Source organism: Beta vulgaris, chromosome 8, assembly GCF_026745355.1.
Source record: "Beta vulgaris subsp. vulgaris cultivar EL10 chromosome 8, EL10.2, whole genome shotgun sequence".
Lineage (NCBI taxonomy): Eukaryota > Viridiplantae > Streptophyta > Magnoliopsida > Caryophyllales > Amaranthaceae > Beta > Beta vulgaris.
Window position 1 is genome coordinate 4,614,919 of NC_079209.1, and position 18,085 is coordinate 4,633,003.

The 18,085-nt window shown below is 34.6% G+C and overlaps 1 protein-coding gene across 1 annotated transcript; it reads left to right on the forward strand.

Annotated features, from left to right (window-relative positions):
• Positions 1-14,345: 14,345 nt before the first annotated feature.
• Positions 14,346-15,961, forward strand: LOC104900751 (dof zinc finger protein DOF2.2). The gene has a single exon (XM_010688255.3). The coding sequence runs from the start codon at positions 14,726-14,728 to the stop codon at positions 15,683-15,685; it is 960 nt and encodes a 319-aa protein (XP_010686557.2). The 5' UTR covers positions 14,346-14,725; the 3' UTR covers positions 15,686-15,961.
• The last annotated feature ends 2,124 nt before the right edge of the window (positions 15,962-18,085 follow it).

Consider the following 18,085-nt stretch of genomic DNA (forward strand, 5'->3'; position numbering starts at 1 on the left):
GTGGTAGAGTATAAAACTATTTATGAGCGAGACTCCAACCATCAATTTAAACTTTTGGTTGAGTTAGTTCTTTGATAATTTAACATCAATACTATAAATTATTTATAAAGAAAGAGCACAAAATTATTCCCTAAAAAGTAGGTATAATACAACCTAGTCAAGTGATACAATGAGTAGTTTCAATAATTTTCTGTCTAGCTATCTCATTAGAAAAATATACATGTCTATTGGAGGATAATCATCACATTAATTTACCCTAATATATCCACTGTACTAGTGGCCAATTAAGTTGAGATCTAGATCAATATCATTGTAATGCAATGTAATTATGTTTTCTTTGGTAGTATATATAATAAGCTACATAATGTAATTTTGTAGGCAAAATTCAAACCAAAATCTTGAGTAGTTTCACTCCCAAAGCCTTAATCACCTATATATTAAGCCATCATGTAATTATTGCTGGATTTAAATTATCTTTGGAGCTTCATAGCTAGATTGGTGGGGCTGTGCCATCATAGTCAGCAAGAGGCACTTGATCACATTACAAGCTAAACTGATTCTTTTAAGTAGCAAATCAAGTACTCAGCAAGTATGTACACATTCTATAATGTGCATGACATACCTTATTATATAGCTAAATTCATGCTCCAAGTTGAGTCAATAATAAGTTGGTGCGGTGGTCCAACAAATAGTGAGGCCACACACTTAATTAGTCAAAAATTCCACGTGCATGGAGGATCCCTGTGCTATTTTCTGATCTTCAGTTTTAATTTCATGGTGATAGTACACTATAGAACATACCCCTTCTGTCCTAAAAATGTTGTTAAATGTTGACCATTGACATTATTCTTTTGGTAATTTTTACCGTTTTTTAGTTGATATACATAAGAAAAAACAAAGTCATGTTGGATCTTATTTTATTCGTCCCAATTTGTATTTTTCAAATATATAATTTATATTTTTTTTCTTCATATATATAGTTTAAGATATTGGTGTTTGAAGCTGAATCTTGTAAACTATGAAAAAACAAATGTGTAGCAATACAAAGGAGTATGTTATAAATTCCAATCTACATGGTACTCTTCTTTATTATTTTGGATGTAGATATACAATGGAATTAGGTAACTTTTTTTTTTTTTTTTCTGAAGACAGAATACTGATCTATTAGAAAAATAATAATATGTTATTATTAGTGTAGATACACAATGAAATTAAATTTGGTAAATCTATTCTAAAAATAGAAACCTCATCTATTCAAAAATAGTAGTCTTCGTTTTATTTTTGATTATAAATGGCCTGAATACCAACCTATACTAATTAAAGCTACACAATATAGAAGACAATAGGCCTAAAGACATAAGGTCACCAAAAGATTAATTCCCAACAATGTATTTGAATGAGGATTCGAACCCTATTACAATATCTTTCTCTAAAAAATAATCTTCACAATATGTACATATGGTTGCTATTCTTATTTTATTTTTTCTTACTTGTATTCAATACTAGGTATACATGGACATATGGTTGCTTGTTTGTGTAGTTACAAGAGGGGCCATATAGTGCTAGCACGCGCATAATAATTTTTAATTGGATAATTTAAAGATAGGCGTAAGTATTAGTCTTGGATTTTCATTAGTCCTGTTCAACAATGGCAGATGGTTTCTCAGTGGACAGATTAGACCACTAATTTATGTTGGAATAAATTATTAGAAGAATATATAGTGAATGATGATGGTATATTATTACTTATATAATATAACTTGGAAATTTGGTTAAGCTAAGCTAAGTCGTCGTTGTCTAAGTTGTCGGGACATATTATTCGCTGATTGATCTTCAGAAAGAATCATTCTACCTAACAAACAAACCGACCAAGATTTCCTTAATCCTGATTTGTGGGCTAGACCATATAATAAAAGGGGATTTTCGATTTATATCCCTTAATTTATCAAATCTAACTTATTGTGCGACAAATTACTCCACAGTCGATGCGAGTTAAGCACATTAGATGATTATGTAATGTTTATGGATCTTGTTTGGTTGGAGTCAATTTTTCAATTCTTGTTGAACTTTGGTACAATTTGATATTATTATTAGAACATACTTCCACCATTTAGAACATACTTCCACCATTTTTAAAGGATACAAAATTTGCATAATACACATTATCCAATGCATTACTTTGATATTTAATATCTTTAATCTTGTTGTTATTATTATTTTTGGATGTCAAGTAACATTTATTATTGTGGTACATTGAATCGAAACTCAAAAGGTTTGATTTATGCTTTAATATAAGGGCTCAATAGAAGCATAAATCCCATTTAGTGAAGTCAATAGAGGTCAAAGTCAACACATTCAAACGAAGGTCATCAATATTCTCAAGAGATGAAAGTCAAAGAATAGAAATCAAAAGAAGATAATCAGAGGACGGATCAACATGAAGATAAACGTGCATTAGAGAGTAACAATTATTTAGCGCCAGAAAGCGGTTGAAGTTTGAATCAAATATGATTCAAACATTTTCCCTCCCCAGCATGCATGAAAGTTACATGTTATGATTCTCTATAAATACATAAAATATTATCAAGAAAACACAGATAACCCATCAACCTCTAGCATTTCTTAATTCTCTAGCGTAGCTTAGCACTAGCACAGCCTAATAACCCCATTTTGGGGTTGTAGTTTGGTTCCTTAGATTTTAGGCATTCGGGCATGTTCTGGCGCCACTAGGCAAGATCTTAAATCCTCCAATTGAAGCAAGGAACCATGGAGGTAACAACCTTTCTGTCTCCTCTCTATGTTGTCCAGCCTGGCTTATCCCTTATGTGTTGTAAAATCTATCTTTAAGTTTGTAGCATGTATGGAAATTTTATACTTTAATTAAAAGATTAATTATTGTTGCTCTATTTATTGCTTTTCGCCTGAATTTAATTTATGTTGTAGTTTGATCATTAAACAAATAGCAACAGAGTACGTTAGCAATATTTTATCTAATTAAAACCGCCCCCAGGGTCTAAGTCTTCCAAGGCATTCAGTACCAAACTATTGGGTGTCCATTGACTTGTTTGCAAGGTCAACAAACTGATTTTGCACCAACAAGGTTTTTGGCGACCACAGTGGGAGAAGAAGATTCATAGTCAAATTGTAAAAATTATTCTTCACATTTTCGAAAAACTAATTGGAAAAAATGGTTACTTTTGTTTTTACTAAAATGCGGGAAACATTCTAAGAAGAATAACAAAGTTGCTCAGGGTGAATCAAATTTCCACAACATGGAAACTAGTTATTATGTCCCTCCAGAGACAAGGGTGCATGGTAACACAATGAACCAATTCACGATGGTCATCATGAGGAGTCGGTTGGAGAGACATCATCAAGGGATTGCTCATCTCCAAGTAGTAATGGTCATGGACTTATACACCAAATGTATGAAAAGTTCACGGAGGTAGTAAAGAATTTACTATTAGAAGCCAGAGAGAGTCAGAGACAATAATTTGAATCTAACTACACAACTCTAGCCCATGAGTCTGCCAGAGTCTTCACGGATATCCTCCGAAGGATAAGTGAAGAAAATAGAGATATTAACTCTAGGTAAATCGATAGGATCCTTGTGGATGTAAATGATACTATCAATGAAACTTTCACGATAATGTTTAAGTCTCTTGCCACTGAAGTGGTTTCTCGCCTAGAACCACTAGTCAAAAACACTATCAGTTAAACGAGAAACTAGTTAAGGCCTTAGAAGAGCGAGGTTCCATTAAATATAGCAAGGGAAGTTGTGGCACAATGCCATACGTTCCTCCACTAGGTTACCCTCTAATAACTAAGGGTACATTTCTCCCATCCCGAAATAAGGGGTCCAATTATCCCAAGCGATCCACAAACTTCCTCTCATGTGCATCAAACAAGGGCAATACCCATGAGCCATGAAGAGAGTAATCATGCAAATCTTAGGAGAAGTGATGGAATGGTAGTGGACGTGGAGCCAGGCTGGCACCAAGTGTCAGGACATCATCAACCTTGCTTTCCATGGGTGGTGGACATGTTGGTGACAACACACACCAACCTAGATCATCATAGGGAGGACAAAGGCAAGGTGCTTTTGTTGCAAGCAGCAATAGTACACCATATGCCTATATACCTCCTTGCCAACCAACTATGACTAGTACTCCTTATTATAGAAATGTTCCAGGGTTTGGTCAGCCCCAAGCCCCATTTGCTCAAGCAACTGGTGCTTATTATCAAGGGATGCCCACAAATGAAAACACACCTTCGCCAAAAATGGCAAAAGGATAAGTCAATCATACCTTCATGCACAATTAGGATATTCCTATGGGAGGTTATCGACACAAACCTTTCAACCCTAATCCTAATTTTACATCTGATCATGCAGGAAATACGGGATATGAAAATATGGGATATCCAGGAAGGCAAGATCCATTGGCTGTGCAGGTTGAGGCACTAGTTCAAAGATTAGTGGGTGATACCTTTAGGAAGAATCATAGGCATATAGGTAAAAAACCTTACCCTGAATGGATTGATAGAGCAAATCCATTTCCTAGAACTTTTAAGATACCTGACTTTACTTTGTTTTCGGGAAATGATAGAGCAAATCCATTTAGTTTGGTTCAATTGTTAGTGTAGGAAAGCAGCTGATAATGATTTCCTAAAATTTAGAATGTTTTCCATGTCTCTTACCGAGACTGCGTTTTGGTGGTACACTAATTTACCACCCAATTCTATTCATTCCTTGGCAGGACATGCAGGTGCAATTTACAAATCATTTTGCACGAATTGAACCAGTTGACCCTAAGTGATCTGGCCAGTATCCAATAGAAGTTATGAGAGTCTATGGAGGACTACCTATCCAAATTCAAGATGGCTACGATTTGGTGTCGTGTTAGCATTCATGAAAGGGAACTTGTACAAATGGCTCAAGAAGGAATGTTGATTCAATTTAGAAAGAGGTTTGATGATCATGCCTTTGGTAAAAATTAGCTGTAAGATATGAGAGAAACCTACAAGCTGAAAGTGCAGCAAGGCACCAGAGTTTCTTTGCTCAGAGAATGAGGAGCCTTTCGACTTTGAAACAGCTCAAAAATTAGACGTGGTAGAAATCATTCATGGGGTACCTTACAAATGTCCTCCTTTATATAAGAAAGAGTTTTTGGCTCCAAAGGATATGAAATTGGGACAAAAGAGGACATATGCTTTTGATTCCATAAAAGCTAATGCTATTTTCGACTGGTTGCTATCTAACAAAAAGATAAAATTGGTAGGGAGACATAGAGTAAACTGCTGAAGAAGTTGAGGGTAAAAAAATACTGTAAATGGCATGATGCAGTAACCCATGATACTTATGAGTGTATTGTTTTTAGAAATAAAATCCAGGATGAGATTAATAAGAAAAATATCATGTTTCCTAACGATGAAGATGTGGATGTTGTTGGAATAGATAAACCATTTGAGCTTTTCTGTGGTATGGTAGAGGCTAATAGCGTGTTTACTATATATTACCTTAGCTTGCAGGCATCTCAAGCTATTGAAATAGGTAACCAACTCTTCAACAAATTGCTCGATAAAGGATTCTTGGTTAAGCTAAAAATAGCCAATGAAGAAGGGTTGGAAGATATGTCTAGATGGCACATGAATAGGTTATATACAACAGACCGGTGCCAAGTGTTCAAAGGATTCCTGACTAGGCAATTGAATCTTAAAAGATTGGTTGTCTCAGACATGGAACAACACGCCATTAAGTTGGAAGAATATCAGGCCAACGTAGCCAAAGCTAAGGCGCCTGCTAAGTCTAGCCCAACACCAAACCCAGTAATGCATGAGGAAAGAGCTAAAACTTATAAATAAGCAGCGCGAAAATTCCCATTGCAGACTAGGACAATAATAGGGTTGGAGGCTCTAAGGAATGGAATATGATCACAATGTGCAGACAAGCTAACCTTCGAAATGGTTAGAACTCGGATCATTCCAAATAATCCCACTTATGTGCCTACTTATCAGCGGCCGTTCCGAAAAAGGTCCAGAAGTCAAGGACCAAGAAAATATGACAGCCTCAGTTTAGGCCTTCCTCAAAAGGAAAAGTAAGGGAGCCAAGTAATACTCCTGTTCTCAAAATTCTTAAAAGAAGGGCGAAGTCCCACATGGACCAAGGGGAGATCAAAATCAAACTGGCATTTAAGCCATTGCCACTACAAGATGTCCAAAATTTATCTAAGAGTAAGACATCAAAGATGAGAGAGCTAAGTGCAAAAGTTGTAGCAGCTAGGGCTCAAATTAGCAATCAAAATATGCAGGAGTCCCTCATTGCAGATGTAAGAATCGATGAAGAGGCCCTACAAGCTGACATCACTAAATTGTTACCTCGGGAAGAGGAACAATGTGGTGAATCATCTACAAAGAATGATAATCAGCAGCCTCAAGGAGGTGATTTTCTTATGAAAGAGTTATCAGGAGATGGTTTAATGAGGAATATAGTTCAGAGTTATGGTCTGAAGATTTAGACTTACTGGTGTCAGATAGTGACTTGATGTTGGATAGGGACAGTTGATGCATGAGCTTCAAGCACAAATGGGAGAGGGCCAGAACATGCAATGTAATGTGGTCAATCTGGTCATGCTATCAACAGAGTTTATAAAGTCAGAAGATCAATCAAAATTACTGACGACCGACACCACATCATGGGCAGATGAAGTTGACCAAGAAGAGAGGGCCCGATAAATTTAAAGTTTCTTCTTCCCGAAGTTTGTCATCTTATTTAAATGCACTTCACAGTCTAGTGCCTAATAAAGCCAACCTAGAGAAATTGATCATAGATAAAAAATTTAGGTCAGTTGATGTTGACAATAGGCACACTAAAGCTTTATTTCTAAATATAGATTGAGGGAGTTCGTTTAGGCAAAGTATTGGTGGAGACCAAAGTTACTATTAATATCATGCCACTCTTTGTGTTTAGAAAGCTAGGAAAAACTAGAAAGGATTTGCATAATACACAAATCAACAAAAATGTTTTCTCTGATTTATCATAAAAGTGGAAGGAATGGTTATCCTAAAAATTAGAGTAAGAACTAAAACTACTTATACTAATTTCTTCATAGTTGAAAGCGACACTAATTATAATGCAATTTTAGGAAGAGATTGGTTATACCATAACTATGCTATCCCATCATCACTCCATCAATTTTAATTTTGTGGAATGGTGACACTTATGAAATAGCTCAAGCAGATGAGGACGTTTGTCTAATTACATCTCCTAATTTTGTTTTTATTAGGGACTCTTTAAAGTCAGTTCCTATTATCAAAATTGAGGTTGCTCTACAACTTGAGTCACAAACTCACCAAGAGATTTGATAGGTGTGTCGCACACCTAACAAATACAATTTCTAACAAAACTCCTAACTATGTAACAGTGTAAGTCAAGGTCAAATCCATATAGACAAACAATATCAGTATTTTCGGTAATGGATGTTGGCTAACATGACAACACCTTGGAATGATGGTCGTCATTTTCAGTATTAGAGGTTGACTATCGTTGTAGCACGACAACACCTTGATATGATGACCACTATGTCCATGGCGACCATGACATTTATATAAACATAAAATATATGACGATCATTATAATAAGCATGTCATAGTAGGTGCCGACAAGGAAGTCTTATTGGCACATGCACGTAGATACGCATACATAGTACACTTGTATTGACAAGATAGTACAACAAGGAACCGACCTACTATTCATGGGCAATAAATAGACTTTCCGCACTGTTCTCGATGTACTCACTTTCTTACCCGATTTTACCTTACTTGCATTTTATCTTGTCGACCTTGTATGAATTAGGCATCGAAGTGGATTTCCTTGGCATTCCTTCGAGGTCAGTCATTTCTGTTACTTATGAAGGTATACAACTCCAGTAGACGCGAAGTCGTACCATTCCTCTGAACGTACCCGACAACTATCTAACCGCCAACTCCACTAGACGCGAAGTCTTACTATTCCTCTGAACGTCGTCAATCCTTGACGTCCATGTTTCATATCGGAAACAGATTGCACAGGCAAGCCAATTTTCATCGAAATTGCAAATCTTATATGAGGCTATATAATCTAGACTCTCCTTACTTACTTTCCAATCTTAATTCAAGTTTGACCATATATATCGAACTGTTGATTACCTAGCGTCATCAGACACCCTACTACGATAACCATAGTATATAAAACCTAAAGTGGATTGCAATCTTTATTTTCTTTTCGTTTATACTGAATTTGAGTTTAGTCTTTAGGTAACATTTACCTAATTTTATATTTACATTTTCATTAGAAAGAAAGTTGTTGATCTTACACTACATGTACCGTTTTAAAGAAAAAATAAGTAAAAAACTTATATAGACCTGGCCCACATTAAATTAGTATGGACCTAATGCTAATATATGTATCTTATGAAAAAATGGTTACTTAAAAAGGAGTAGGTGTAAATTGTAAAAGGTGACTATGTGAGAAAAACGTTATATGTTACAAAATGAAAATTTCATTATGATAAAGTAACATAAAATGTGGTAACTATACAAAAAGAACTGTCACTATGTTAGATAATAATAGATTAGTGTCACTTGAGATTTTAATAGACTACTACATGAAGGAAAAGGATCACTATGTTATATGGGTGGTTTTGGTCCATAATAATATTAGTGTGTACCTAACTAGGTCAAAGCAAGACAAACTCAAACAACAGTTGGTCTTCTAAGAGTTCAGCTACTTTTAATTTAATATTGAGCACATCCCAAGCCCAATGTTAAAACGAGAACATGTCACTTTTCTTATTAGAGTGACTAGTTTAATCTATTTACGGACTAATTTAATCTATTTTATGGCCAGTTTAATTTATTCAATGATCACATTCTCTGACCTATTCAGTGACTAATATAATCCATTTAATGACTAATTTAATCCGTTTGGTATGACTATGGGATTATTTTTGAAGTTGTATATTGTATCTCGAGAATCAAAGAAAACAAAGGAGGAAGAAGAGAATGGATGACTAAGTTAGTGTGAGATGTCTATAAATAGTGTTGGGTTAGAGTAAAGACTTGTTAGAAGAATACACACAACTTGAATTTTGTCTAATTTTATACTCCCTCCGTCTCATAATATAGTGCTTATTTCTTTTTTACACGGTCTCCAAGGCATAACTTTGACCTTTAATATCTTCAATTTTGTATTAATGAAAAATATAAAAAGTTGACATTATTATTAAACTACACATTAAGACGAATCTAACAAGATCCTACATGAATATGTTTTTTTATATATACAAATGAAAATATTCGGTCAAAGATTTTAAAGTTTGACCCACCAAAAATAAAATAGGTATTATATTATGAGACAGAAAGAATACTAAAATTACACCGACTATTTTAATAATGTGTGCTCACACAATAATTTGCGAACACCTCTCCCTTGCCATCTCATTAAACACACCACCATTCCTTTTCTTTCAGAGGTTTGAAATCTGGTTTACAAATTAAATTAATGCCACTTGATTTCTTTTACAATTATTATATTGAATACTAAATTTGATCCTTGACCAATCCGGAGGAATAGAATGTAGTAGGTTGTGTACGAGAGGATGTCGGGGCCCAACAGAGCCGACTAATACCAGTACAATTATGGATTATTTACTGTCCTTTATTTCTCCTCTTCGTTGGCCTCTTAATTCAATTATTTCTAGTTAATCCACCAACCCACCAATTTTTTTCATAATGTTTTCTTTACTCATTTCGGCACACATAACTTCTGTCTCAATTATTAACTAACATTACGCTCCCAATAAAAAAAATTAAAAAGAACATATGGAGAATCAACAATTGTAAACTAAGTATAAGGGAATTTTTTTTTGATATATTCCATGTGTAAGCTATCCATTAGAAATAGTCACGTAGATACTAATTATAAGTAAATCTAATTCAACAATGAGTATCATATTTCATTTGTCTATTTTTAATAACTTGATTACCCAATACATAAGGAGTCCACTCATGGTACACCCGGGTGTACCATGCTCATGGTACACCCAGGGACATTTTCGTAGTTAATTGCAAGTTAAGGGGCACGCTGGTAGTTTCGAGGCAATAATGGTTCTTTCTCCCTCTTCCTCAGAGGCGGATCCAGGATTTATAGTTAGGGGTAGCATAATATCACCATTATATCTAATACCTAAAAAAAAATTCACATTTTTATTATGGTCCTTTTAGAACAAAAAATCTCTTAAGAGATCCTGAGATATTACTATTTTTGTATTTTTCATAATTTTGAAATACCTTTACACAGAACACATACAAACAAAAAAATTTACTTATGTTCCTCAAATATTTATTTTCGTGCACTCCACAAAATTATATTATTCACTTTCTTGAACCACGGGCTTTACTGCCCATAGGTTCCCCCAGTGTTTGTCTCAATTTAATTGTGATCTTTTTTTTCTCTTGTAAATGAGGCAATATGAAATCCTGCTATTTAATTCCACTCAATAGTTATCACTATGAGCATTGGTTTAGCACTCACTACACTCCTATACTATCTGATCAGAAGGAGGCAACCACAAAATCTCCACTTTGCAGAGATTTGGTGATGTTGAAGTTGGTAGAGCTGCATGAAAAGATAGAGGTGTAAAAGTTTGTAAGGTTGAAGTTGGCAGTTTTCTTCAACATTGAGGAACCATTTCGCGTATTTGCGACTAATGTAGTGGTCGCTAAAACCATTTGCGACCGATTATAGCGGTAGCTAAAAAATTTGCGACCAACTAAGCGGTAGCTAAACTTTTTTTTTTTCAAAAAAATTTAGGGGTAGCATGTGCTACCCCTTGTTACCAAGTGGCTCCGCCCCTGCTCTTCCTTCCAAAGCTTAGAAATAGAAAAAAAAATGGAGGAACCAACACAACCTTGCGGATTATTCATGGTGGATTCAACTCAAACACAACAATGGAGATCTGAAATTCATTCATTTCTCTCAATTCTTTCTCGCCGGAAAAATCTGATTTTCAATTCTTCTCTCTCCTCCTTCCAAACCTTCCAAACACAGCAATGGAGATCTGAAATTCGCGAAAAAAAATTCCAGATCTATTCTTTCTCGCCGGAAAAATCTGATTTTCAATTCTTCTCTCTCTCCTCCTTCCAAACCTTCTAACACAACCATGGAGATCTGAAATTTGCGAAAAAAAAATTCCAGATCTGAAATTCGCGAGATGAACGATGAGATGATGATGACACGGACTCGAGATGATGATGATGAGGCGACTGAAGAGACCCACGACCCATCCACGACGATGATGAAGACCCACGACCCAGTTCTGATTATGTTTTTGCTCATTTTCCCTCAGTTATTCGTATTGCATAAACCAGACATGAACAAAATTATGGGTGCTGATTTTGAATTATCATTGTAGTAATGAGCAAATGTAGTCTGCAATAATTTTGAATTCTAATGTTCAAATGAGTCAAACATCTACGCTCATTTAGAATGATTGAAGATTATGTGCTCATTTACACAATTTGTGTTGGATGATTATTGGTGCTTAGTCAACTCTTATGTACTTGTTCTAGTCTTCTTTTTTTTTTTCTATTCATTTCCTCTCTTTCTTCATTTTCTTTTTTGCTCACCTGTAATTAGTTCGTTTTCGTAACTATTCATTTGCACCAAGTTTGCTCATTTTCTTGAATGAGTAGAAATACTTGCTTATCTGCTCATTTTACTCATTTGCTCATTTGATCATTTGCTCATTTTGCTCATTTGCTCATTTGCTCATTTGTCCATTTTGTTATTTTGGCGAAAATAGCCTTGGGTGTACCATGAGTCCATGAGCATGGTACACCCAGGTTTACTATAAAGATTCTCGTATATAAGTGTATACATATATTTTGAATAATGCTAGTTTTTATGAACCCAATTAATATTAAAGGAGTACTATACAAAAAACTTTGGATCCAAAAATAAGCATTATATCAAAATTTTAGAGCAATATATGTAGCTTATATGAAAGTTATATTATTGATTCAAGTTGAATTTTAATTAGATATGCGTTGGATAGGCGTAATTCATTATAAAAATATTAGATGATTAATTAATCAATTAAATCTTCATCTTTTTTTAGTGACGAGGACAAACTTAAATGAGTTTGATTACATTATTGAGCTTACCTGTTTGATTCTCACCCTTGGCAAGTTAGGATCTTTTTATTCTCCTCAACTTGTTAAGGTTTCTCTTTATCTAATGTTTTTTTTAAAATATAATCTAAAAACAACTTGCTAATTTATCATTTTCAAATGCTTTGCATAAAATTCTTTATATTACTGTACATGATTCGCAACTACCTCAAATAACCCAAATAAGTAACCGAGTAAGAGTACTATAGAATGCAGAACATAGATTCCGTAGTCTAAGCAAGGACATAATGCATGATTCAAGCCACTATCAACCATAATAAACAGATAAAAACTTACTAATTAACCCAAGCAACACAAAAAAAAAGCATGGTTTGATTAAATTTTTTTTTCCCTTTCGAAAACTCGTAGTAAGATAAATTTTCTCTAAGATGCCTCATCCAGAGGTTTGATTAACTGTTTGACTGCCGCTCAATCTTGATAGAGAGTGATAATTATCTTCTAAACCAAATAATTATCCAAGATTAAGGTATATCACAAGGCCACGAGATTTGATTAATTTTTTTCCCCCTTTCGAAAACCCATAATAAGATGAATTTCCTCTAAACCGCTTCGCACGGAGATTTTATTAACTGTTTGACTGCCGCTCAATCCTGATAGAGTGATAATTATCTTCTAAATCAAATAATTATCCAAGATTAAGGTATATAACAAGGCCACGAGGGTTCACATGATGCCAACTGTTAATTTTCACTTTACCAATCAAAAGTACCCTACAGCCTACAGGCTACAAAATATACAATAAGACCCCACTTCTGCTAGTCTAGTCTGAAGTCTCTCATTTCACCTTCCATTAGGCAATCCTTTCATTCCATGTCACCACCGACCCTTTTCTCTTATTTTTATTCTCTTTCCAATTTCATCTGTTTACTTCATGGGATTGCATGAAGATCTTCTCTTTCCCCTCCTTTTAAACTGTCCAAAACAAATGGCCAAACAAACAAGGCACTATCAAGGGTTCTTCTTCATCCACGTGGCAAATGCCCACCTTCACCTTAGTGACTAAGTATCCAACTCAAATTTTAGACAATATAAAAATGTTATTCTTATACTACAATAATTCTATCCCTATATTATAATATATACTTATTATAATGTATATTTTAATATTTATATAAATATATTTCTATTTTTATCCTAGTAGGATAAAATTTGGTGGATAGTAATGTAATTTTATAGTTTTAGTGTAATATTTTATGTTAGGTTTTACATGATATATATACATATAAACTTCTAATAACATTTTTTTATATGTAAATCTTAATTGATGGAATAAATTAACAAATACATACAACTATAATATGAGATTAACTATATAATTATATTTGATTAAGGATAATTCTAAATAAACGTAAGAGTAAGAAGAATTAACATTATAGACTTAAAAGTTAGAAACAAATTGCACATGTATCTAATGTATAAATCCAAAAAGGTATCAGGTCGGGTTGGCACGAAGCAAGACACGACCCACGTCACGAAACTGTGCATACTAGCTAGCATATAGAACCCATTTTTAGGAAATATATACAATAAGACACAAGGCATGAACTTTAGTACAAAAAAGCACAAAAAAGATCACGATTTTGTGTCTATGCACGACATACAATAACCAACGTGGTGGGTTCGTAGGCCAAGTCGTGCCCATGTCTTATCTTTGGGTTTGGCCAATCCAACCAGGCACGAGCCAGCATGTTAGAGCAGCTCCAACGGTTGCTTGGAGGTCCTAGCTTGCAATTTTCCAAAAGTTAAAGCTAGTAGCTTTATTGTTGGAGAGAAAGCAAGCTTGTTGCTTTGTGAAGCCAGAGCTACTTGCTTTGTCAATTTTTTGTGAGCCCACTTTCACTTTTCTCTTAAATTGTTGATATGGTGATAACATGTGTGACCTACAAAAACTACAAGTAGTTGTAGTTTTCCAATGGGAGAGGTTGTAGCTTGGGAATGTTGTAGTTTGGAAATCTGATGTGACACAAAAAGCTACAAGTAGTTGTAGTTTGCCATTGTGAGTGCTCTTATGCTTGACCAAAGCTCTAACACAATATATCCTACAGACCAAATGTCATCTTTAATATATATTATTCAATAGCAACCTTACTAAGCACAATGTTTTTTTTTTTCATAGAAAAAAAATATAAAGTATAAGGAACTGTTTCCATTTTTCCTCTCTTGGTTCATATAACTATCTATTTACAGATAGGCTTTTGATTGATAAATAACATAAGACATAGATAGAGAGAGAGAGTGTATAAGACATGCTCACTTCTCCTCAGCTTCCTAGCCACTTGCTTAAGCTTGCATCAATCTTCTCTCTTCATTCTTATATCTCTTCTTATCAATTGATCTTCTTCTTGTTCTTGAAATTCATCTCTCTTCTTGTACCAAGATCCAAAGGTTAGAAATTCTTTAGGGAGAAAAATCAAAGACAACATATATAGTTAGAAGCTGCTAATTAATTAGCAAACAAAATTTTGCATAAAAGTGAAGTTCTTTATATGATCTTGTGATGGGTTTAAGTTCAAAACAAGTTTCAAGTGATAGGCATGGTTGGAACCAAGCTTTGTTACAAGCCAACACCATTGAGCTTCCAAAATCTTCTTCATTGAAGAGACAAGCATCACAAGTACAACAACAACAACAACAATCTGAGCCATTGAAATGCCCTAGATGTGATTCCATTAACACAAAGTTTTGCTATTACAACAACTACAACAAAACACAACCTAGGCATTTTTGCAAGGCTTGTAAGAGGCATTGGACCAAAGGTGGTACCCTACGTAACGTCCCTGTTGGCGGTGGCCGGAAAAACAAGCGCCTCAAGACGTCGAACCCGGGTGCTAAAACCTCCTCTAAGACCAATAACTCAACCTCAACCACAACCACAACCACCTCCAATGACAACATTAAGTTGGTATTACAAAGCCAACAACAAGAACAAGCAAGGTTTAGTCTCCCACTTGGAGGAGCAGCATCACTAGGTGGTAGTTTTGATGATAAAAACAACTTCTCAGATGCATTTTATCAAACAGTTATTAGACAACCAACTTCTTCACTTCCAGAAAACTCCATAATCTTCAACAATAAGAGCTTAAATGATGGAAATTTTCTGGGTTCATCAACTCTATCTCTTCCTCAGAACAATAATAATAATAATGATCAAGATCATTTACAATTCCCATACTCAAATTTGGGTAGTTTTGAAAGTAACCCATGTTCAATTTCTTCATCAAATTTTTACAATTATACAGGGGATCAAGCTGCTGTGATTGAAGATACAGTGATGAACAGTTTGAATAATACAAGTAGCAGCTCAATGAGTGATCATCATCAACAATGGACAACAACAAACACTGTTATTGATATGTCTAATAGTTGGGGTTGGGATGATTTTGATAAATTTGTTTCTGTTGAAGCTGATCTTACTATGCCATGGGATGAAACAGAGATCAAACCTTTAGGTCCTTGACCATCAAGTAAAATTTATATTTTTATACTTTATAATATCATTATCATCTTACCATATCTAAGTTAGATTAGTATGTGTTCATATGGATTTGGGGTTTTTCTTTTTTTTCTTTTTTCAGGGTTTATCTTTGATTAATTTGACAATGCTTTGTTCATTTGACTATTGTAATGTAATAGAGATAAGTGACTGTTTAAATCTACCCTCCTTTTTATGGGTTACTTTAATTTTTTTGGTATGACACCAAGTTCATAATTGAGAATAATCAAGTTTAAGCTAGTTTTTCTATATTTTCTTGCTGATTTCATTAAATTTTTTGTTCTCCATAACTATGATGAGTTATTGATGATATATATTCAGTCTAATTTAGATCAATTATGCGTTGTTTTCACCTAAATTTTTTTTTTATAAAAAAAAAACCTTGTATAGACTTCACTTATCACACACGTACAATGTTTAGTGTTCCGTGTGCATTCTTCTCCTTATTCATGCTCACTACACACGGACTTTTAATTAAGAGCTACTCGTCATCCCTTCCTTAGCTACCTTTCTTGCCAAGTTCTATGTTGTTTGTGGTGTACATCATTCTGCGTATTGCTCCATGAGGTCTTCGCAATTTTCAAGGAGCCACCATCAAACACTACTTTGTAGCAAACTTTTCAAGTTGACTAATCTATATCATGTTTTCTTCAACCCAATCAAAGATGAAGTACACACTCTTCAACTCCAACAAATTACTACCTGCAAGATGCACACACATATCACCCTTTCTCTATGACTTCTAAGGTCTATCATCAGCAAGATATACATTTCAAAACTTTTCAAGCTCAAAATACTGAAGTTGGTTCTCTCTTGGAGAAGAATGAAATTATGAAACAAAGAGCTGGAATCAAAGATCCATGAATTTGTCGAGCTACTCGCACTTAGAACCAAAGCATCAAAAATAAACTACTAAGCAAATTCCATTACACATCATAGTGTGCTGGAACATTTATAGTTAAATGTGTTCGTAGGTTTTTTTTTTTTTATATATGAAGTTTATTGTACTAGGTGATGTACTGATGTGTATAAGTGTAATATGAATTTAGAAGATTTATTTGTAAGATACTCGGGAAGTAGAAATGGTGCACCGGCACCTAGGTATAAGGGTGCGCCCACACCAAGTTCTATGTGGAATGAAATTCTGAGGCAGAACCATATATGGGCTTGCACATTGGTCTTGGTGCGATCGAACCAAGGAGGTGCATCTGCACCTCATTATATGGTGCGCCTGCACCATATAGCCTAGACGCGATTTCAGTGTGCTTTCAATAATGTGTCTTTTGGTACGAAACAACACCTTGTATGAATCTCCTACATTATATATAGGTGTGTGTCACATGTATCTAGATATTGTGTGAAAAATCATTCTCACTACTTATTTAAAGAATGGAATTCTCTTGTGCTTTTTAAGGGAGAATCAACCTACAATCTCTTGTTAGATTGTTTTTTCGTTAACAACCAAGATTTTTTTTTTCTTCTTCGTATTTCATAAGTATTATCGTGATACTCGTTTTTAATGAGTCAGCAAATAACTTGTAGAAAACTATATCTAATACGTGCTTGGAAGATCGTTTAGCCGAGTTATTCTCATTGTTATATTTATATCCATACACGGTTAAAACATTGTTTTCATCACCACCTTGATTATCTTTCTTCTTGTGATGCTTCTTCTCTTTCACTTTCAAATCATGACATTTCGGCTATAGTGACCCTTCTTGCCACATGACTAATATGAAAATGATTTTCTCAATCGGCCTAACAACGCATTTATATTAAGTTACAATAGGAGACCTAAATAAATCACATAATCACACGAAAATGTGTATTGGGGTGATCAAAGAGTGGACTCTCGACTTTGTTAGGAGTGGGAGCTTCACATACATAAAGGAACCAAGAAGGATGCTCCAACACAAAGGAGTGGGAGCTCGAATGCAATCGAGAGACACAAATAATGACCTTTAGCAAACACTATAACATAAAATGAGTGTAAAATGCACTCCTTCAAACTCATGCCAACCATCTCCCAAAAAAACAATGTATATGATACTAATTTTGTTGTTATATATGCATTTCACTTTAGTGATTATAGAGGCTCTTAGGTTCCCACTTTGGTGAATATAAGTATTTTGTTGGTAGTAAGTGATAGAGTATAAAACTATGACTACAATCATCAGCAAGTTAAACTTTTGGTTGAATTGATCCTTTCATATGTTAACAGAGCCAGCGTGATATAAAGGTCATGGGTTCAAATCTCATCTACCCCTCCATTCTAAGTTGAATAGTTAGCGCCATGTACGAGGAAAACCTATGTTGCATCCACACTTCAAACCCAATGGGCTATTGCGTGAGGGGCCTGATAGA

Bases quoted from the DNA above. Each gene is read 5' to 3' on its own strand.
- LOC104900751 (XM_010688255.3), top strand. From the start codon at position 14,726: ATGGGTTTAAGTTCAAAACAAGTTTCAAGTGATAGGCATGGTTGGAAC.